We start from the raw sequence: 22,990 nt of genomic DNA on the forward strand, positions 1-22,990 counted from the left end.
TCTGTACACATCCTAGACTTCATAAATAAAATACCTACAGTCCCTAAATGCACTATACTAGTGGCTTCTCAATTCCTCTGCTCTTTCAGAGTGAATATTCTTTCCTCCCTCTCAATTCTCCACTAGTTGAAATCCTCATGTGTCAGATCCTGTGTGAAGCTTTCCACAATCCCTCTCATTTTAATTGTTCTTCCTCTTGAGCTGTTATCCTGCTTACACCTTTTATTTAGCAGTTCTTTTTTCTTCTTTTGAGGTAAAACTTACATGCAATAAATCTTCAGTGAACTGTTGGGTGAATTCCCACAAATGTTTCCACCTGTGCTTCCCAGACCCCTATCAAGATATGATATGATCATACCTTTTTACACATTTATAATTGGCCTGCTAGTGTGGTTAATCATTTTCATGCATGCCTGCCTTACTAAATTACAAGCTCTAATTAGAGAAAAAGGCAAAGACGATGACTTTGTCTCTTTCCCATGGAAAAAAGGAACATGTACGATGCATTCAGCACTGAACTAGTGTTGACTGTTGTACCAGTTAACATACAGCTCACCTCCTCTCTTAAGGGACCCTCAAAGACAGTGGCTTAAATAAGACAGAAATTTTATTTCTTCCACATACTACAATTTAAAGTATAAGATGTCCAGGGCTGATCTGGCAGCTCCACGGTATCAAGGACATAGACATCTTCATTCTTGTTGTTCCAGCCTTATGAAGTGTTGTCCTCACCATGGTGTTCTAGGTGACTAACCACAACATCCTGTCCAGTTGGGGAAGGGAAAAAAAAGTGAGGAGAAGAGCTCCTTTTGGAAGTTGCACTTACTTGCCAATGACCATAACATAGTCACATGACCATACCAGCTATAAGTCAGGAATACTAGAGAAGAGAACAGATGTTGAGGAACAGATAATATACATACTTCATATTTAATCTGCACAATAACACTACAAACTGTGTATCATAAGAAAACTAATACACAAAGAAGCTAAGTAAATGGCTAGAAAATTGCAGATCTGGGATCTGAATCCAGAACCTTTACTTTTCTTCCTTCTATCTGGTACAATGTTAGGAGGGCATACTTAAATGTTATTAAGTAAATAAAAGTAGTCTTTACGGTGTTATTTCACATTTTTTATATCACATACTTTCACAGTATCCTATCATTTCTTTACTTGCAGGACACCCTATGTAACTTGACTCCAGGCTTCTTGCCATCCTAAAATTAAATGCCATATCAGCTGGTTTGTAACCAAGGCCTAGTTTATAATAAAAATTAAAACAAAATGAATACTTCTTTTAAATCTATATCATATGAGGAAAAATATATCACTGTACTTGCCAAGCAATCGCTTCTGTACTCTTTTTGCTTGGAAATGCTATATAATCATAAAGTTGAAGGAGATTAAATAGTTTAGCTCCTTCATTTTAAAAGCAAGGAAAATTGAGGTCCAGTGAAGGGACAAGACTTGCCTTTTATTTCGTTCCCACTGTTACTTCTTTTCAAGTATCATGGGAAGAGCACTAGCCTAATAAACCCTTTCTGTAAGTAACCATCATTGTTATACTGAAGAATTATCTCAGGTTTGCAGAGTTGTATGATCAGAAAAATCAAGCTGAACAATGCACAAAGAAATGCTTGTTATCCTAGCCTTTTTTAGTGAAGAATAAATATTACCTAACACTAAAAACCTCTTTATAGCCCTTGGGAACCCACTTTAGAAAGGATGACTGCTGTTTGATAATCAAATAAAAGGAATGGGTGAGGTCATTCCTATCCATAATTCAAAACCCTGTGCAAATGTTACCTACCTCTCAAAGCCTTTCCTAAACCTCAAAAATAGATGTGACCACTTTCCTCTCCAAATTTTGTGGCCTTTAGATACCTCAGGGAGTGTGTGTGTGTGCGCGCGTGCGTCCGTGTGCACACGCACTTTAAGTTACAGCTAATGATGTCGTCGTGAGGATAGGTTTTGTGTATGTTTTGTTCTCACTGTGTCAGTGGTGCCCAGTACAGGCTTTGCTCCTCCTTGGCAATGTTTCATCAAATGAACATATCCACCATGGCACCCTGGGAGAATACTTTGCAGTTGCCTTTAATAAACAGTTCTTGAACTAAGAGTTTCAAATCTTTATTCCCAGTTCGCACACTTACAGCTTTGTAGCTCTAGGCAAGTCATTTAATGTCTCTGAGCTCTTAATCAGTCAAATGGCAATGTGAATAATAAGAAATAAAGAATTGGTGGGAAAACTTTGTAAAAGGAACACAACTCTAATGTGGTACTCTCTGAAGCCCCTTGCTAATAAGTAAACTTTTTTTTTAATTGAATTGAATAGTAATGGGATATATTTTATTAAAATCTAAGTTTGACCCTAGCAGTTGGCAAACTTTTGTTGGAGCTTGGAAACTTTTCCAAGGAAAGATAAAATTACCTCCCTTACGTAGGCTACCTCTTTATTATTGAACAGTTTCATTATTGAACCAAGGGATTCATGAAAGAGGAAGCAGCCTGCTGCCCAGGGATTTTCTTGGTGCCTCCTCCTAGTGGGCACACAATGGACCCAGGAGGCAGAACAGGAACTTGCTGTCCTTCATTTTCCCTTCTCACAGGAACCACCCAGGGGAAAAAAGGAACTACTGCCAGAGGGGCAGATGTGGGTGGGTAGGGACTATCCTAGCTTCAGGGGATTGCCCTGAGTGAGTAGGGGTGCTTTGCCTTCTCCTTGCCCAGATGCATTCTAGGGCATCAGTGACTTAATCTTTTCCTCATAGAATGGAGGGGAGCCAGCAAACCAGACCATGGATGGCTTTCCTAAAAATACACTTAAGAGAGAAAAACCAGGGGCGCCTGGATGGTTCAGTTGGTTGAGCGTCCGACTTCAGCTCAGGTCATGATCTCATGGTTTGTGAGTTCGAGCCCCGCATCGGACTCTGTGCTGACAGCTCGGAGCCTGGAGCCTGCATCGGCTTCTGTGTCTCCTTCTCTCTCTGCCCCTCCCCCACTTGTGCTCTGTCTCTCTCTCTGTCTCTCAAAAATAAATAAATGTAAAAAAAAATTAAAAAAAAAAAGAGCGAAAAACCATAACTGTAAGAATGTTTCCAAGGCAGAGGTTGCTCTAGCTTGGATCTCCTGGGTTTAGGTGATGAGATTTGCGTTTGAGCATGTTTACTATAAATAAAACCATTTCCCTGGAGCCTGGCAAGTTTTGCAGAAGGCATACCAAAATGTAATTGAAATGTGACTGCCTCTTAAATTGTGAAATTAATTTTACACTTAACAAATGCTTTAAAAAAATTGAGGAACAAGTAGCTTTAAAGTTCAGGGTGTTAATATTTGAAATCTGTCCAATTTAATTAGTTGGGTCCCAGCGACTTTTTCTGTGGTCAGTGTCACTGATCTAACACCCAATTCTCTTCTTGGTTGTGAGATAGAAATTAAATGTAACATTTATTTAGTTGTATTGACCTGAATTGTATCTCTCCACCACACATTCTTATTTCAGGAAATAGGATGCATCCATGTGGAATTTACTCAGTAACTCTTCTTAGTGACATTTGTGTGATCTAATTCAAGGACCTGAAGTAAAGCCTCCACACTATTTACTTGCATATGATGCAGCTATTTTTAGTACTGCATTTACATTTTTAAAAACAAGAATGCACCTTCTTGATGGAGCAGACCTGCATTTTTAGACTCACAGACTCAAGAACTGTAGAACAAATAAGTTTCTTAGACATCAAGTCCAAACATCTTTTTTTGTATTGGAGAGAAATAAACTTGGGTTCAGAAAGATTTAAGGGCTCCTGGGTGGCTCAGTCGGTTAAGCAACCAACTCTTGATTTCAGCTCAGGTCATGATCTCGCTCACAGTTTGTGAGTTCAAGCCCTATAAATTTTAGGGCTATGTGCTGACAGCATAGGACCTGCTTAAGATTCTCTCCCTCTCTCTGCCCCTCCTCCATTTGTGTGCATGCTCTCTCTCTCTCTCTCTCTCTCACTCTCTCTCGCTCTCTCTCGCTCTCAAAATAAATAAAACCTAAAAAAAAATAAAAGATTTACTTGCCCTGAACTCAGGTCACAGACTTATTCAATGATAGAACAAAATAAGAAACTAGATGGATTCCCAATTCAAGGCTCCTGTTTGTCTCAGATTTTAAAATATAAATGTGTTGTATGTTGACAATTTGTTAACAATATGCAGGTTTTTAAGACAGTGATAGGTAACTTAGTCACTTAGTTACTTAAAACCTCTAATTTCTGCGTTAGCATATTACAGTATATTATAGTCTCTATAGCTGCCTATCCTTGTTTTCTTTCGCTTCTTGTATACTTATTTTTATCTTGCTTGTATTTTTATAAGCTGCCTTAAATCCTTCTTTGAATGATATGGTGTCCAAAGTACTCAAAGTGATACTTTGTGTGTTAATATTATTTATTTTTCTGTAGTGTCTATGGCATGTCAGAGATCCTGGCAGTGTTAGTTATCCTAACAGTATTTTGTCCTTTGTATCTATCAGAGGTGGCAGTAGAAACAAACTTCCTAAGTGGAATGCCAAAAAAAATTACCATTCTTTTATTTATTCAGAAAACAATAACATTCTGATTCCCATAACAAACCCTCAAAATTGTTTTTATTAAACCTGAAAATGACTTAGTGTATTTAGTATCTTAAAATGAAAAGACCATCTGATAGGATTGAAATATTACCTAGGTATTTAAAAAAGCATTGTGATTTATGGTCAACTAATTTTGATAAGAATGCCAAGGCCATTCATTAGGAAATGGCAGGGCAGCTGGATAGCCACATGCCAAAGAAAGAGTTTGGACCCCTACCTCATGCCATATACAGATAAACTCTGTGTGGATCAAAGATCCAAATATAAGGCTAAAAGTATAAAATTCTTATAGGGAAACATAGATGAAAATCTGCATGGCTTGTATTAGGCAACAGTTTTTTAGATATGACATGAAAAAAAGCAAGCAACAAAATGAAAAATAGATAAATCAGACATCATCAAAATTAAAATCAAGGAGTAGAAAGACAATCTACAGAATGGGAGAAAAATTTGTAAATTACATATATCTGATAAATCTCTAGTTTCCAGAATATATAAAGAACTCTTACAACTCAGCAATGTGAAGGGCCACCTGGGTGACTCAGTCGTTTTGAGCATCTGACTCTTGATTTCGGCTTGGGTCTTGGACCTGGGGTCATGGGATCAAGCCCTATGTTGGGCTCCGTGCTGTGTGTGGAGCCTGCTGGAGATTCTCTCCCTTCTCCCTCATCCCCTTCCCCCCACTTGCACGCTCTCAACAATATGAAGACAAATAACCGAATTAAAAAGTGGACAAAGGATTTGATAGATTGGCATTTCTCTAAAGAAGATACACAAATGACCAGTATGCACTGGAAAAATGTTCAACATCATCAGGGAAACGCAAATCAAAATTGTTGAGGTACCACTTCACACCCACTAGGATGGGTGTCCATTTAAAAAATGAACAATAAACGTTGGTGAAGATGTAGAGAAATTAGGGCTCTTATATATTACTAGTAGAAATAGAAATTTGTACACATTCTGTGGAAACAGCTTTGGCAGTTCCTTAAAAAGTTAAAGAGGATTATCATCTAACCTAGCAATTCTGCTCCTAGGTATATAACCAAGAGAATTGAAAACATATATTCACACAAGTATGCATACACAAATAGTAACTTTCTTCAGGATAATCAAGAAATGGAAAGAACTCAAATGTCCATTAACCGAGGAACATATAAACAAATGTGGTAAATTCATACAACGGAATATTAGACATCAAAAGCAGTGAAGTACTATTACGTGCTACAACATGGGTAAACCTCAGAAATTGTATGCCATGTGAAAAAAGCCAGACACAAAAGCCATATATTGCATGTTTCCATTTATATGAAATGTCCAAAATAGGCAAATCCATAGAGTCAGAAAGAAGATTAGTGATTGCTAGGGGATTGATGGGAGGGGGGAATTGGGATTAACTGCTAATATTACCTTCTTTGTGTAGTGATAAAAATATTCTGCAACTAGGGGCTCCTGAGTGGCTCAGGTCATTGAGTGTCTGACTTCGGCTCTGGTCGTGATCTTGTGGTTCGTGAGTTCGAGCCCTGCATCATGCTCACTGCTGTCAGCATGGAGCCTGCTTCAGATCCTCTGTCCCCCTCTCTCTGCCCCTTCCCCGCTTGCACGCTTTCTCTCTCTCTCTCAAAAATAAACATTGTAAAAAAATGTTCTGGAATTAGGTAATGGTGATGATTGTACAACAAAAAGCCACAGAAGTGTATTCTTTAATGTGGTGGATTTTATGTTATATAAATTGTATTTTTAATTTTTTTATGTTTATTTATTGAGAGAGAAAGAGCGGGCAGGCATGAGCAGGGGGGTGGGTTGCAGAGAGAGAGGAAGAGAGAGAATCCCAAGCAGGCTCCACACTGTCAGCACCAAGCTCGAAACAAGATTTGATCCCCCAAACCATGAGATCATGAACTGAGCCGAAATTAAGAGTCGGAATCTTAACTGACTGAGCCACCCAGGCTCCCCTATGTGATTGTGTTTTAATGTAAAATACTGAAAAAAAAAATTTTTTTTAAAGCATTGTGTACCCAAAATAAAATGAAAGATGTTATGAAAGCTTAAAGTGTAAGATTAAGAAGGATTTCCAATCATTAAGAAGTGAAATAATTTAATACCCTCAAGCCCCCTAGGACTGATAGAGAATTTTATCTATTCTCTGGCTTTCAGAGGATTAAGAGAAAAGTCCTGTGGTGTTGTTTTTTACAGCTGGACAGGAGGAATCAGAAGCATTATATGGTCCTCTGCTCAGAGCCAAGGAATGTGGTTAGAGATGTTATGCAAATTGAGATGATAAAACCAAATTACCTCCACGCAGTAGATCACCTGTAGTTCAAAAACAGCAGGGAGTTTGGAAAACTAATAGAGAGTGTGGGTAGGACTGAAGGGATGTGATTTTTTCTTTTTTAATGTACAATCCAACAGCAACTCTCCCTAGATTTTGTGCTAAAATAAGAGCATTTTCACACATTTTAATTGCTCTGCGATAACAGCAGTGTGAACTCCATCCACAAACATTTATTATCTATTTAACTTTGCTCTAATTTCAGTGTAGCAAGAATTCACCTTGTAAGTGGGAATAACTGTCCGTTTAGTAAAAAGAAATCCCTTCCCACGTTGTTAATCCTGTTGTGCATTTCTATAATAAAGTATTAATAACAAATGGCCTTTTATATTTCTCCATTTTAAGGTTGCATTTATAGATTACTGTTTTCAAAGTAGCATCTTTGTGAATTGGAACCCCACTTGCTCCTTGAACATTAGTAAAGAATATTAAAAATTGTAGAAGTTAAGGTTTCTTAACATTTCTAATCAGGATTTTAGATGAGACCCATATGCCTTTATATACCTTTATAGTACTTGGTGCTATAACGTTCATGATAAACTGTATGGAACTGTTTTTAAGATGTGTCTTAAAAATGAGATTTGTGTAACTTCATAGCTATCTAAATTGTTTTATTTTCCAGACCTGTCATTTACTCCATCCTTTATAGTGATGCTACAGAACAGAAAGGAATGGATAAAAATATTGGCGAGCAACTCAATAAAGCTTATGAAGCCTTTCGACAGGCATGTATGGATAGAGATTCTGCAGTAAAAGAGCTACAGCAAAAGGTATATGGTTTTGGTTTTGAAAGTTATTTCTTCTGGTAAATGGAATTTGAGAATCTTTTGCAACTAAAAAATATGGTACTGTTTGAAACTTTCTTGAAGAACTATAAATAACTAAAACATGGAGATTTATATTAATGGATGGAATTTAAGATTGTTATTGTTTTTTTTTTAAAAAAAAACATTGTGACCAGAGGGAAGAGTTCACAAAGAGTATTATCTTCCATGAATAATTTTTAATTTTCAGTTGCAAAAGAGGGTAAGTTGGAGGAAAGGTATACTTTCTAGGCATAAATTTACCTTAGTAGTTCCTAGGCACATGTCTGCTATTGGCCCATAATTAGGTCTTCACTGATCTGTAGCAAAATGAGAAAAATAAGAATGTAATGAACTTCTTGTAATGCTAAATTTATCCAATTCAAAAGTCTGTCCTTTATTCTCATATTATGTTTCCATGTTTCCACACTATCAGAGTATAGGGCAGAATTGTATTAACACACACTTTTGTGGGGCACCTGGATGGTTCAGTCGGTTGAGCATCCATCTCTTGACTTCAGCTCAGGTCATGATCCCTTCCCAGAAGATCAAGCCCTGCATTGGGCTCCATGCTGAGGATGGAGCCTCCTTAAGATTCTCTCTCTTTCCCTCTGCCACTCCCCCCTGCTTGTTGTGGGTTCTCTTCTCTTTTTCTATCTAAAAAAAACCAAACAAACCAAAAACAACAAAAAAATCCGCCCCCCACTTTTGTGAGATGATAATGATAGAGTTTTTGTTTATTTATTTAATATCACTATTTAGTAGTGTCTTGGGGGTCCCCAATAGCATATATACATTCTGTGTTTCTAAAGGGACTCACAGGACTTAGCATACAGTAATGCTCACAGCCAAGATTTATTACAGTGTCATGATAAAGATACACAGCCAGATCATTAATATAAAAAAACCATCAGGCAGATTCTAGAAGGATCCACATGCAGGCCTCCTATGCTCTTTCCCACCTGTGAGGAGTCACACAGAGTGCACCCTGCCTCCAGTCAAAAATTTAGTCACACATGTGCAGTGCTTCTACATAGGGAACTCCATTTGAGACGCAAGAGTTAAGGGTTTTTATTAAGAACTAGTCCCATAGAACATCTACAAAGGCAAGGTAATTAAAAGCAAAAATGAACTATTGGGACCTCATGAAGATAAAAAGCTTCTGCACTGCAAAGGAAACAATCAACAAAACTAAAAGGCAACCAACGGAATGGGAAAAGATATTTGCAAATGACATATCGGACAAAGGGCTAGTATTCAAAATCTATAAAGAGCTCACCAAACTCCACACCTGAAAAACAAATAATCCAGTGAAGAAATGGGCAGAAAACATGAATAGACACTTCTCTAAAGAAGACATCCAGATGGTCAAGAGGCACATGAAAAGATGCTCAACGTCACTCCTCATCAGGGAAATACAAATCAAAACCACACTGAGATACCACCTCATGCTAGTCAGAGTGGCCAAAATGAACAAATCAGGAGACTATAGATGCTGGAGAGGATGTGGAGAAACGAGAACCCTCTTGCACTGTTGGTGGGAATGCAAACTGGTGCAGCCACTCTGGAAAACAGTGTGGAGGTTCCTCAAAAAATTAAAAATAGATCTACCCTATGACCCAGCAATAGCACTGCTAGGAATTTACCCAAGGGATACAGGAGTACTGATGCATAGGGGCACTTGTACCCCAATGTTTATAGCAGCACTCTCAACAATAGCCAAATTATGGAAAGAGCCGAAATGTCCATCAACTGATGAATGGATAAAGAAATTGTGGTTTACATACACAATGGAATACTACTTGGCAATGAGGAAGAATGAAATATGGCCTTTTGTAGCAACGTGGATGGAACTGGAGAGTGTGATGCTGAGTGAAAGAAGTCATACAGAGAAAGACAGATACCATATGTTTTCACTCTTATGTGGATCCTGAGAACTTTAACGGAAGACCGTGGGGGAGGGGAAGGGACAAAAAAAAGTTAGAGAGGGAGGGAGCCAAAACATAAGAGACTCTTAAAAACTGAGAACAAACTGAGGGTTGATGGGGGGTGCGAGGGAGGGGAAAGTGGGTGATGGGCATTGAGGAGGGCACCTGTTGAGATGAGCACTGGGTGTTGTCTGGAAACCAATTTGACAATAAATTTCATATTAAAAAAATAATAAAGGTAAAGACAAAAAAAAAAAAGAACTAGTCCCATAGATACCCTATGTCAACCAAAATTTCAGACTCTCAGAAGGAAAGTAGGTCTTCATCATAAATCTCATAGTCTCTTGGTATAGTCTAAGTAAGCTGTCATAGCAGTCAACTTTATCACTTAGGAAATGTTCTCAAAGTTAGGCTCCCAGATGCTAGACAAGGGCTAACCTTAATTAGTTTCAACAGGTAGTTGAAAGTGGGAGATCTAGGGGCGCCTGGGTGGCGCAGTCGGTTAAGTGTCCGACTTCAGCCAGGTCACGATCTCGTGGTCCGGGAGTTCGAGCCCCGCGTCAGGCTCTGGGCTGATGGCTCGGAGCCTGGAGCCTGTTTCCGATTCTGTGTCTCCCTCTCTCTCTGCCCCTCCCCCGTTCATGCTCTGTCTCTCTCTGTCCCAAAAATAAATAAAAAACGTTGAAAAAAATTAAAAAAAAAAAAAAGAAGCTAAAAAGGAAGAGTAATAGTTCTTATCATAGGATGCTAAGTGCTAAAGTGGAAATCTGTGGAGGATAACATAGGAGCACAGAGAAGAGGCACCTCAATCAGTCTGGGAGGATCAGGTGATAAGCCAACTCTCACACCCCTCACTTAGGCTAAGATTAGGAGTTGGGTAAATTAAGGAAGAACAGTCCTACAAGCAGGGGGAGCAGTGTATGTAATAAAAACACAAAAGGAAGGGAATATATGGTACGTTCCACACAATAAGGGGATTCTATGGCTCCAACAAGAACAATAGAGCAGTACAGGAAAAGAAGCTGTGAAGGTAGATTAGGGGCCTATCATGAGGAATAGTACTAAGTAGTTCATACTACATTCTTAATCAAAATGTACTGAAGGATTAATATACATGCTTCAGAAAAGGCTTCCTGACATTAGGATATAGGATAGAGGACAATGTAGAATTCAGCTCAACAAACATATTGATGATAAACAGTGTTCTAAGAGCTAGGAATATAAAAATAAGTGGTAATCATCAAGGCACTTTATCAACTTTAATATATATATATATGCATATATGTTTCATGTATTATGTGTATGTAAAGGTATACATATATAAATGGTATGATTATATATAAGTATCCATTAATATGCATATGTTTCATATATATACAGTTGACCTTGAATAACGCAGGGGGTTAGGGGTGCTGACCACCATCCCCGCCTGCCCCGCCCCCCCCGCGCTGTCAGAAATCTGCATGTAACTTTTGATTCTCCAAAAACATAACTACTGTTAGTCTACTGTTGACTGGAAACCTTACCAATAACATAAAACAATCGATTAACACATATTTTGTATGTTATATGTATTACATACTGTATTCTTTCAATAAAGTGAGCTAGAGAAAAAATGTTATTAAGAAAATTATAAGGAAGAGAAAATACATTTATATATAGTACTGTACTGTATTTATTGGGGGGAAAAATCCACATATAAGTGGACCTGTGCTGTTCAGGGGTCAACTGTGCATATATTATACTTCAATGTAAAAAAGAAAAAATGAATCATTTTAAGCAGTCAGCATGCAGACTTAAGCATTAGGGATGAATTAGGGAAGCAGTCTAATGTTTATTTAGAAAGCAGAATGGAAAGTAGGTGGCACCTGAATGCAGGCCACTTCTGAGTGTGATAACATAGATTCTAGATGATAACTAAGTATCTGGAATAGAAGACTGGATTGATGGTGGTACTGATGACTGAAAGGAACAGTAGAGAAGATGCAGATTTACAGATGGGGAAATAAGATGTGTAATTAGGTTTTAGCTATCGAGTTTAGTTACCTGTGGGACATGCAGGTGAAATTGTATAATGGATGGTTACAAATACGGATTTAGAAGCCTAGGTAGAATTGTGAAGAAGAGATTATAGTTATAGATTATAGAATAACAAATTTTTTTATAGCGTTGTATAAAATAGCATTTCCAAGTTAGAGTGTATAGAGCAAAGGAGTATTTGAAGGATAAGAGGGTGAGAGGATGGAAATAAGACCAACCAGTTGGTCATTGGAGATTTAAAGCTAAAGAATTGACTATGAAACAGGAGAAACACCTATTCTTCAGAACTGGAAGGGATGAGAAAAAAAAAAAAAACAGGTTCACACGAAGATAAGTTTGCAGATAGGAGTTGGTGGTGGCAGGAAGTTAGCAGGGTTATCATGTATCACTTATATGTGGAATCTAAAAAAGTCAAACCTATTGAAAACAGTAAAATGGTGGTTACCAGGGATTAGGAGGTGGGCATAATATTGATGGTGTTTAAGGGTTTAAACTTGTAATGAGGTAATGATTAGTGAATAAGCCAAAGAGATCTAATGCACAGTATAATGAATATAGAAAATAATATCATACTATAATTATATAATGTGTAAATACTGCTACAGGGGCAGTCATATTACAATATATAAATGTATCAAAGTAACACACTGTACACCTCAAACTTACACAATGTTACATGTCAAATTTATTCAGTAAAAGAAAAATAGGGTTATAATGTAAGAGTCTATTTTTTTCTGTGAAATACATGGTGAGGTCATCTGAGTGAAGTGACTTTAGGATATTCTGAGAGTGGTAGTAAAGAATTGAAATAGCTTCAGTTAAAAAATGGGAGAAGAAATATGTTGCATCCAACATTTACCATGAATTTTTGGTGGTATCAATCCATGTTTGTTGGTCATTTTTTTCAGCAGCTTTCTTCGTATAGAAGTGGAATGAGCAGATGGCCAAATCCAGGATTAGGAGATTGCAGAGTTAAGAGTAGAAGAATGTGGATAGTGGTGGCCAGAAAGTGGGAACAAAAGCAATTGAAATTGTGTGCTTTGAGATACAAACTAACATCAAGAAGAAGTTAATCTAGCAGTCTAATAGACTAAAACAAAAAAAGAGGGTTTATGTCCGAAGTTTCCATGAAGTGAAAGAACAGATCCAGAAGGAGTAAAAGAATGTGAGAAGTGAAAGGATTGACTGTTTGCAATGAGTTTGAATTGATGTTTAGGATTTTCTGTTTTCATAATGAGTCATGAAAGTGGGTAGCCGGAATGGGATTGAGAAATTTTAAGAAACTCAGATTAGAGCACTTCTCCTTAAAGTGGTGACAAGATTAGGAGCATTTAGAAAGACTGTGTGAGAGGAAGAGCTGAAATTCTTGAATGTGAGAGAATGACTAGTATGTTGTAAGATAAACAGTTTTGAGGAGAGACTGGTATTAATTGCATGCCTTGTGGATGGCCTTTTGCTTAAGTTTAAAGGAATATGGCTCAAAAGTGGCAATGATGAGGCGAGATAGTGTTTATCTTCTTGTTCTCCCGCTTCCTATTTCATTGCCCAACCCCTGTGGTTTGATAGGACATTAGACAGCTTCATATGAGGGGACTGCAGAGGTATTTGTATCCTCCAGAGACAACATAATAATTCCCATTTTAAAGTGAGGTGTGCCTAGGTTACTCAGTCGGTTAAGTGTCCAACTTTGACTCAAGTCATGATCTTTCAAGTTCATGAGTTTGAGCCCCACATCGGGCTCTGTGCTGACAGCCCAGAGCCTGGAGCCTGCTTCAGATTCTGTGTCTCCCTCTCTGTCTCTCTACCCCTCCCCTGCTCACACTCTGTCTCTCTCTGCTCAAAAAAAATAAATAAACTTCAAAAAAAATAAATAATTAAGTGAGATACAGTCTTTTTGAAATTCAGTTGTTTTTAGCCATTACACTTCCCTATAGTATAATGAAATAGTTCTGACATTAGGTTTTATGCTTCGATCTCATTTGTTATGCTTTTTTAAGTTAACAATTTTCTAAAATATTTTTGTGGGAAGGCCTGTATACTTCCTCTTGACATTTCTTGGGATTTTATTTTATGGAATATTTATTGTTTTTTGAATTACAGACTCAAAGATACCAAGTGTAAATCACTAATTTGTTCTCATCTAACTACTCCCAGAAATGAAATTGAACTTTGAAGTAAAACCAGCTAAATATTCCTCATTTAGAATCTTTAGTAATAAGATGATACATACAAGTTCTCAAACTTATAGTATGAAGATAAGAGCAAAGGTTCTGAATGCTGATTTTGGTAAAGGAAATTATTACTTGATTTGATCTGGATATTTTGAGTTCAAGTGTTGGAAGATTAGGTGAAGATGATCAGCAGGCAATTGAAGTGTGCATCTTTGAAGTAAAGCATCAGTTGAAAACACAAATTTGGGAATCATCTTCACAGAGATATTTGGAGCAATGGGAGAAGGAGCTACAAATGGGGAAGAGAATCGGGTGAGAGAAGAGAAGCAAGAGGACAGCCTTGCAGAAGTTGCCTGGCATTCTGATGTCAGAAGGGCCCCAAGGGATGTGCTGTCAGTAAGCCTAGCGCCCTTCCTAACACTGTGCTTGAAAAATTGGTCTATTGAGTGACATCAGCAAGATGGCAAACTAGGAAGTTCCAGGCCTTGTTCTTCCATGAAAACGTCAAATAAACAACTACAGATTGATTGAAATAATTTTATAGGAGTTCTGGAAATCAGTGATTATCAGCAACCAAGCAAATGCCTAGTCAAGGAAAAGCCATATTCAAAACTGTAGGAAATTTCATGGCATTTCTACTTGCCCTTGACCCACTACCTGCCCGGTGTGGTATGGTGCATTTGGGAGGAAATAGCCCAATTCCTGGTTCCCTCCCTCAGGAAGGAAGGAGAAGAGTGAAACTTGTTTGAAACATCCTGACCTGTCTATGGACTATCCAAGGGAGTGTGTTCTGTCTCATCTGACTTGGAGCTCAGAGTTGGGAATGGTAGCATAAGTTTGGGTCTCAGGCTAAAAGTCATGGAAGGCAGTGGTGGGCAATTTAGCCTGTGGAAACTGCAGAGGGACTGCAATGGACAGCTGAGTGCAAGAGATTGAAGGAAGAAGACTATAATAGAACATCTAAGATCCTAAGAAGCTGGGGTAAGACCTTTTGAGAAGCTAAGATACTTCCAGCCAGCCAGGGAAAATCAGAAACAAACAGAAACCTACACCCACTGGCCCAAACAGGATACACACTCGGCAAATACTGAGGAAGACCTTAAGGCTTTACCCTGAGCCAATCTCAAGGCTAAGGGGCCTGCTAATTAGTTTTTGTTAGTTTTCTTTTCTTTTCCTCTGACTTCTTCTTTATTATTATTACTAAATATAATTTACTGTCAAATTGGTTTCCATATAACACCCAGTGCTCATCCCAACAGGTGCCCTCCTCAATGCCCATCACCCACTGTCCCCTCTCCCCCAACCCCCATCAGCCCTCAGTTTGTTCTCAGTATTTAAGAGTCTCTTATGGTTTGCCTCCTTCCCTCTCTGTAACTTATTCCCCCCCTCCCTCCCCCACAGTCTTCTGTTAAGTTTCACAGGATCCACATGTGAATGAAAACATATGGTATCTGTCTTTCTCTGCCTGATTTATTTCGCTTAGCATAATACTCTCCAGTTCCATCCACATTGCTACAAATGTCCAGATTTCATTCTTTCTCATTAGGGGCCTGCTAATTAGTGAAGATCTTCCACACCAGGCTTTAGAGACTGGAAGAGTTTATTCACATGCCCCAGTTTTCAATAAATTACAAGGTCTATGAAGAAACAGGGAAATGTGGCCTTTTCAAAGAATAAAATAAATTTCCAGAAACAGTTGCTGATAAACATGCATCAGACTTACTAGACAAAGACTTTAAAACACTGTCATAGGGGCGCCTGGGTGGCGCAGTCGGTTAAGCATCCGACTTCAGCCAGGTCACGATCTCGCGGTCCGGGAGTTCGAGCCCCGCGTCGGGCTCTGGGCTGATGGCTCAGAGCCTGGAGCCTGTTTCCGATTCTGTGTCTCCCTCTCTCTCTGCCCCTCCCCCGTTCATGCTGTGTCTCTCTCTGTCCCAAAAATAAATAAACGTTGAAAAAAAAAAATTTTAAAAAAAACACTGTCATAAATATGCTCAGAGAGCATACAAAATAAACAAAGGAGGGATGCCTGTGTGACTCAGTTGTTAAATGTCTGACTTCAGCTCAGGTCATGATCTCGTGGTTCGTGAGCTCAGGCCCTGCATCAGGCTCTTTGCTGACAGTTTGGAAACTGCTTGAGATTCTCTCTCTCCCCGTCTCTCTGCCCCTCCCCCACTCGTGCTCTGTCTCACTCTGTCTCTAAAAAATAAATAAATGTTTAAAAAATAAAATCAGTGAACTCCAAGACAGGCCATTTGAAATAATGGAGTCTGAAGAGCAAAAAGAAAAAAGTAAGAAAAGTGAGCAGAGCCTAAGAGACTTAGGGGACACTATCAAGTGGGGCAATATACACATTATAGAAGAAGGTGAAGAGAGACAAATTATTTTTTTAAAATAGAAAAAAAGAAATAGGTTATTTAAAGAAATATTAAATGATGACTTCCCAAATTTGGGGAACAACATAGATATACATATCCAAGAAGCTCAACAAATTCTATGTAGGATAAATTCAGAGAGCCCCATGTCAAACTCCATTATAACCAACTGTCAACAAAAACAATCTAGAAAGCAGCAAGAGAAAAGGGACTAACTCATTATATTCAAGGGAGTCCAAATAAGACTGTCAGTGGATTTCTCAGCAGAAGTCTTACAGGCTAGAAGGCAATGGGATGACATATTTAAAGCGCTGTAAGGGGCGCCTGGGTGGCTCAGTTGGTTGAGCATCCGACTTCGGCTTAGGTCATGATCTCATGGTTTGTGAGTTCGAGCCCTGCATCGGGCTCTGTGCTGACGGCTTAGAGCCTGGAGCCTGCTTTGGATTCTGTGTCTCCTCCTGTCTCTGCCTTTCACCTGCTCATGCTCTGTCTCTCTCTGTCTCTCAATAATAAATAAACGTTAAAAAAAATTAAAAAAAAATAAAGTGCTGTAAGAAGAAAACCTGTTAACAAGAATTCTGTATATCTGGTAAAACTACCTGACCTAGAAGACCTGACCACTAGACCTGACGTAGAAGAAATGCTGAAGAATTGAAATGCCTTCAAGTTGAAATGAAAGGATGCTGCATAGTAAATTGAAGCCATATGAAAATGGGTTTTCTGTAAAAGTAAATATACAAATATAAAAGCTAGCATTATTGTAATTTTAGATTGTAACTCCCCTTTTTATTTTCTACAGGATTTAAAAGACAAATGTATAAAAATTACTTTAAATCTTTATTAATGGGTGAACAATATATAAAGATGTAATTTGTGATATCAGTAACAAAGTAGGGAGGTGGAGCTATAAAGTTGGAGGGTTTGTTGTATGCAGTTGAAGTTACTTTGGTATCAACTTAAGATACTGTCATAACTTTAGGATGTTGTATGTAGTCTCAGTGGTAACCACAAAGAAGATATCTACAGAATATGCACAAATGGAAAGGAGAAGACATCAAAATGTGTCACTACAAAATCCAGCTAAACACAGAATAATGGAGCAAATGAAGAACAAAAAGCTGTAACATGTACAGAAAACAAATAACAAAATGGCAAAAGTAAGTACTTCCCTATTGGTAATTACTTTAAGTGTAAATGAATAAAACACCCTAATCAAAAAACATCAATTTCCAAAAACCGTAAAATACCTAGGAATAAACATAACCAAAGAGGTGAAAAATCTCTACACTGAAAACTATAGAAAGCTTACGAAAGAAATTGAAGAAGATGCACAAAAATGGAAAAATATTCCATGCTCCTGGATTGGAAGAACAAACATTGTTAAAATGTTGATACTACCCAAAGCAATCTGCATATTCAATGCAACCCCTATCAAAATAACACCAGCATTCTTCACAGAACTAGAACAAACAATCCTATAATTTGTATGGAACCAGAAAAGACCCCGAATAGCTAAAGCCATCGTGAAAAAGAAAACCGAAGCTGGAGGCATCACACTCCCGGACTTCAAGACATATTACAAAGCTGTAATCATCAAGACAGTATGGTACTGGCACAAGAACAGGCACTCAGATCAGTGGAACAGAGTAGAAAACATAAATGGACCCATAAAGGTATGGCCAACTAATCTTTGACAAAGCAGGAAAGAGTATCCAGTGGAATAAAGACAGTCTCTTCAGCAAATGGTGCTGGGAAAACCGGACAGCAACATGCAGAAGAATGAACCTGGACCACTTTCTTGCACCATACACCAAAAAAACCCCTCAAAATGGAAGAAGGACTTAAATGTAAGACAGGAAGCCATCAAACTCCTCAAGGAGAAAGCAGTTAAAAACCTCTTTGACCTCAGCTGCAGCAGCTTCTTACTCAACACCTCTCCAGAGGCAAGGGAAGCAAAAGCAAAAATGAACTATTGAGACCTCATCAGGGTAAAAAGCTTCTGCACCGCAAAGGAAACAATCAGCAAAACTAAAAGGCAACCAACAGAATGGGACAAGATATTTGCTAAATGACATAGATAAAGGGTTAGTATCCAAAATCTATAAAGAACTTATCAAACTCAGCACCCCAAAAAAACAAATAATCCAGTGAAGAAATGGGCGAAAGATATGAATAGACACTTCTCCAAAGAAGACATCCAGATGGCAAACAGACTCATGAAGAGATGCTCAACATCACTCATCATCAGGGAAATACAAATCAAAACTATACGGAGGTACCACCTCACACCTGTCAGAATGGCTAACATTGACAACTCAGGCAGCAACAGATGTTGGCAAGGATGCAGAGAAAGAAGATCTCTTTTGCACTGCTGGTGGGAATGCAAACTGGTATAGCCCCTCTGGAAAACAGTATGGAGGTTCCTCAAAAAATTAAAAATAGAACTACCCTACGACCCAGCAATTGTACTACTAGGTATTTATCCAAGGGACACAGGTATGCTGTTTCGAAGGGGCACATGCACCCCAATGTTTATAGCAGTGCTATCGACAATAACCAAAGTATGGAAAGAGCCCAAATGTCCATTGATGGATGAATGGATAAAGAAGATGCGGGATATGTGTACACACACACACACACACACACACACACACACACACACAATGGAGTATTATGCAGCAGTCAAAAAGAATGAAATCTTGCCATTTGCAACTATATGGTTGGAACTGGAGGGTATTATGCTAAGTGAAATTAGTCAGAGAAAGACAAATATATGACCTTATCATATGAGGAATTTAAGATACAAAACAGATGAACATAAGGGAAGGGAAGCAAAAATAATACAAAAACAGGGAGGGGGACAAAACATAAAAGATTCTTAAATATAGAGAACAAACAGGGTTGCTGGAGGGGATGTGGGAGGGGGGATGGTCTAAATGGGTAAGGGGCATTAAGGAATCTACTCCTAATATCATTGTTGCACCATATGCTAACTAACTTGGATGTAAATTAAATAATAAATGAATTTTTTTAAAAATGGGTTAGCAGAATGGATTAAGAAATGGAATCCCACTGTGTTATCCTACACAGATAACACTGTGTGTTATCTACAAGCCTCACTTTAGATTTAAGTACATACATAATAGGTTGAAAATGAAAGGATGAGAGAAGATTCTATGCAAGTAATTACCAAAATAGAACAAGGGTGTCTGTATTGACATCAGACAAAACAGACTTTACATCAGAGATTTTTATAGAAGATAAAGAGGGGCATTTCATAATGGCAAAGTTATTAATTTGTCAAGAGGATACAGTAATTATGCACTAATCATCAGAGCTCTAAAACATATGATACAAACATTGACAGTATTAAAAGAAGAAATTATAGTTCTACAGCAGCCATCAGAGACTTTAGTACTCTATTTTCAACACTTTCAGTAATGGATAGAACAACCAGATTAGAAGATTAATAAGGAAAATGAGGTCTTGAACAGCATTGTAGGCCAGTTGGAACATATACAGAATACCCTACTCAACAACAGTAGAATTCATATTTTTTCTCAAGTTCATATGGAACAGTATCCAGGATAGCCCATATGTTGGGCCATTAAAAAAAGACGCAATAAATACTGAAAGATTGGAATCATACAAAGCATCTTTTCTAATCACAATAGAATGAAACTAGAAGTCAACGACAGAAGGAAAACTGGGAAACTAAAAATATGTAGAAATTAAATAGCACAGTCTTAAACAGCTAGTGGGTCAAAGAAGAAATCACAAGGGAAATTAGAAAATATCTTGAGACCAATGAAAATGAAAACAAAATACCAAAATTTATGGGATGCAGTGAAAGCTCTGCCAAGAGGAAGGTTTTTAACTGTAAATACTTATCTTAGAAGAGAGATCTCAGGGGCGCCTGGGTGGCGCAGTCGGTTAAGCGTCCGACTTCAGCCAGGTCACGATCTTGCGGTCCGTGAGTTCGAGCCCCGCGTCAGGCTCTGGGCTGATGGCTCAGAGCCTGGAGCCTGCTTCGGATTCTGTGTCTCCCTCTCTCTCTGCCCCTCCCCCATTCATGCTCTGTCTCTCTCTGTCCCAAAAATAAATAAACGTTGAAAAAAAAAATTAAAAAAAAAAAAAAAAGAAGAGAGATCTCAAATCAATAACCTAACTTTACACCATAGGAAACTAGACAAGAAAGCACAAACTAAATCAAAAGCTAGCAGAAAGAAGTGATTAATAGTAGTGATTAATAGTAATTAAAAAGCTCCCAAGAATGCCTAGTACCCAGTGGCTTCATAGTGAATTCCGCCAAACATTCAAAGAGGAATTAACACCAGTCCTTCTCATATTCTTCCAAAAATTGAACAGGATGGAACATTTTCTGATGCACTCTATGAGGCCAGCATTACCCTCATACCAAAGCTATATACACAGACACTGCAAGAAGACTGCAAATTTTCTTAAGAACATTGATATAAAAATCCTCAACAAAATACTAGGAAACCAACTTCAACAGCATATTAAAATGATTTTACACCTTGACCAAGTGAGATTTATTCTTGCAATGCAAGAAAGGTGCAGCATACAAAATCAGGTAGTACATCACTTTAACAGAATGAAGGGGGGTTACCACATGATCATTTCAATTGATGCAAAAGAAGCAGTTGACAAAATTCAGCATCCTTTTATGATAAAAACACTCAATAAACCAAGAATAGAAGGAAGTATTTCAACATAATAAAGGCCATTTATGAAAATCCCACAACTAACATAATAATCCATAGTAAAAGACTGAAGGCTTTTAAGATCAGGAATAAGACAAGGATATCCACTTTTGCCACTTTTGTTCAACATAGTACTGTTTCCAGTACTACCCAGAGCTATTAGACAAGAAAAACAATATCCAAATTGGAAAGGAAGAAGTAAAATTATTTGTTTGCAGACAACTTAATCTTATATCTAGAAAACTCTAAAGATTTCACCAAAACTGTTAGAACTAATGAATTCAGCAAAATTGTAGGATACAAAATCACACAAAAATTAATAACATTTCTATAACATTGACATTAAACAGTGTGAAAAAAATTAAGAAAGCTTCATTTGCAATATCATCAAAGTAAATAATATACTTTGGAATAAACTTAACCAAGTAGGTGACGGACTTTTACAAAACATTACTGGGAAAAATAAGACATCAGCATATGGTGGAAAATTCCATGCTCATGGATTGGATTTACCTTTACCATATACAAAAATGATCTCAAGCCAGGACCTAAATGCAGGAGCTAATACTATAAAACTCTTAGAAGAAATCATAGGGGGAAAGCTTCATAACATTGAATTTGGCAGTGATTTTTTTTGGATATGACCCCAAAAGATCAGGCAACAAAAGGAAATTAGGTAACTTGAACTTCATCAAAATTGAAACTTTTGTGTATCAAAGGATACTATCAACAGAGTGAAAAGGCAACCCAAGGAAGGTGAGAGAACAGGCGTGCTTGGATGGCTCAGTCAGTTAAGCATCCAACTTTGGCTCTGGTCAAGATCCCACAGTTCATGGGTTCAGGCCCTGCATCAGGCTCTGTGCTGACAGCACAGAGCCTGGAGCCTGCTTCAGATTCTGTGTCTCCCTCACTCTCTGCGCCTTCCCCACTAGCAGTTGCTCGCTCGCTCTCAAAAAAAAAAAAAATGAATAAACATTAAAAAAGTATTTGCAAATTGTATATTTGATAAGGAGTTGATATCTAGAATATATAAAGAACTCCTACAACTGAACAACAACAACAACAAAATAATCTGAATAAAAAGTAAGCAAGGATATGAATAGACATTCTCCAAAGAAATTATAAAATGACCTATAAGCACATGAAGTGATCCTCAACATCATTAGCAGTTAGGGAAATGCAAATCAAAACCACAATGAGATACAACTTCATACCCAACTTCCTTCAAAGATGTGGAGAAGTTAGAATTCTTATACATTGCTGATGGGAATGTAAAATGGTATAACCACTGTGGGAAATGTATAGTATTTCCTCAAAAAAATAAACATAGGATTACCATATGACCTAGTAGTTCCACTTCTGGCTATGTACCCCAAAGAATTGAAAGCAGGGACTCAAAGAGATATTTGTACATCCTAACATCCGTGTTCATAGCAATCTTTGTAAGTCAGAAGGTGGAAGCAACCCAGATGTCCATGGATGGATGAATGGATAAACAAAATGCAGTATATACATATAATGGAATTTATTCAGCCTTTAAAAAGAAGGAAATTCTGACACGTAGTATAACATGAATTAACCTTGAAGATATGCTAAGTGAAATAAGCTAGTCACAAAAGGACATGTTTATGTATGATTCTACTTACATGAGTTACCTAGTCAGATTATAGAGATAGAAAGTAGTAGGGTGGTTCCTAGAAGCTGAGAGAAGGGAATGGGGAATTAGTGTTTAAAATATACAGAGTTTCAGTTGAGGAAGATGAAAAAGTTCTGGAAATAGTTTGTGGTGATGATTACACCACATTGTGAGTGTTACTTAATGTCACAGAACTGTACACTGAAAAATAGTTAAAATGGCAAATTGTACATATATATTTTACCACAACTTTAAAAAATCTGTTGCAAAAAAAGAAAAGAATTGGTGTGGCCTAGATTCTCTTACTAGATATGTTTTATTGCTATGCTATTCATCTATACAAACTCACCAGCCTTGCACCAC

The 22,990-nt window shown here is 37.8% G+C and overlaps 1 protein-coding gene across 3 annotated transcripts in view; it reads left to right on the plus strand.

Moving 5' to 3' along the window:
• Positions 1 to 22,990, plus strand: part of TANK (TRAF family member associated NFKB activator) — a 93,732-nt gene that overhangs the window by 27,693 nt on the left and 43,049 nt on the right. For all 3 annotated transcript variants that reach the window (XM_043576890.1, XM_043576889.1, XM_043576888.1), the window contains exon 2: positions 7,573 to 7,720. In XM_043576890.1, the coding sequence (XP_043432825.1) occupies positions 7,622 to 7,720 (99 nt within the window). In that variant the 5' untranslated portion in view covers positions 7,573 to 7,621. The remainder of the gene's footprint in view (positions 1 to 7,572; positions 7,721 to 22,990) is intronic.

Source organism: Prionailurus bengalensis, chromosome C1 (genome assembly GCF_016509475.1).
Source record: "Prionailurus bengalensis isolate Pbe53 chromosome C1, Fcat_Pben_1.1_paternal_pri, whole genome shotgun sequence".
In the NCBI taxonomy this organism is placed as follows: domain Eukaryota; kingdom Metazoa; phylum Chordata; class Mammalia; order Carnivora; family Felidae; genus Prionailurus; species Prionailurus bengalensis.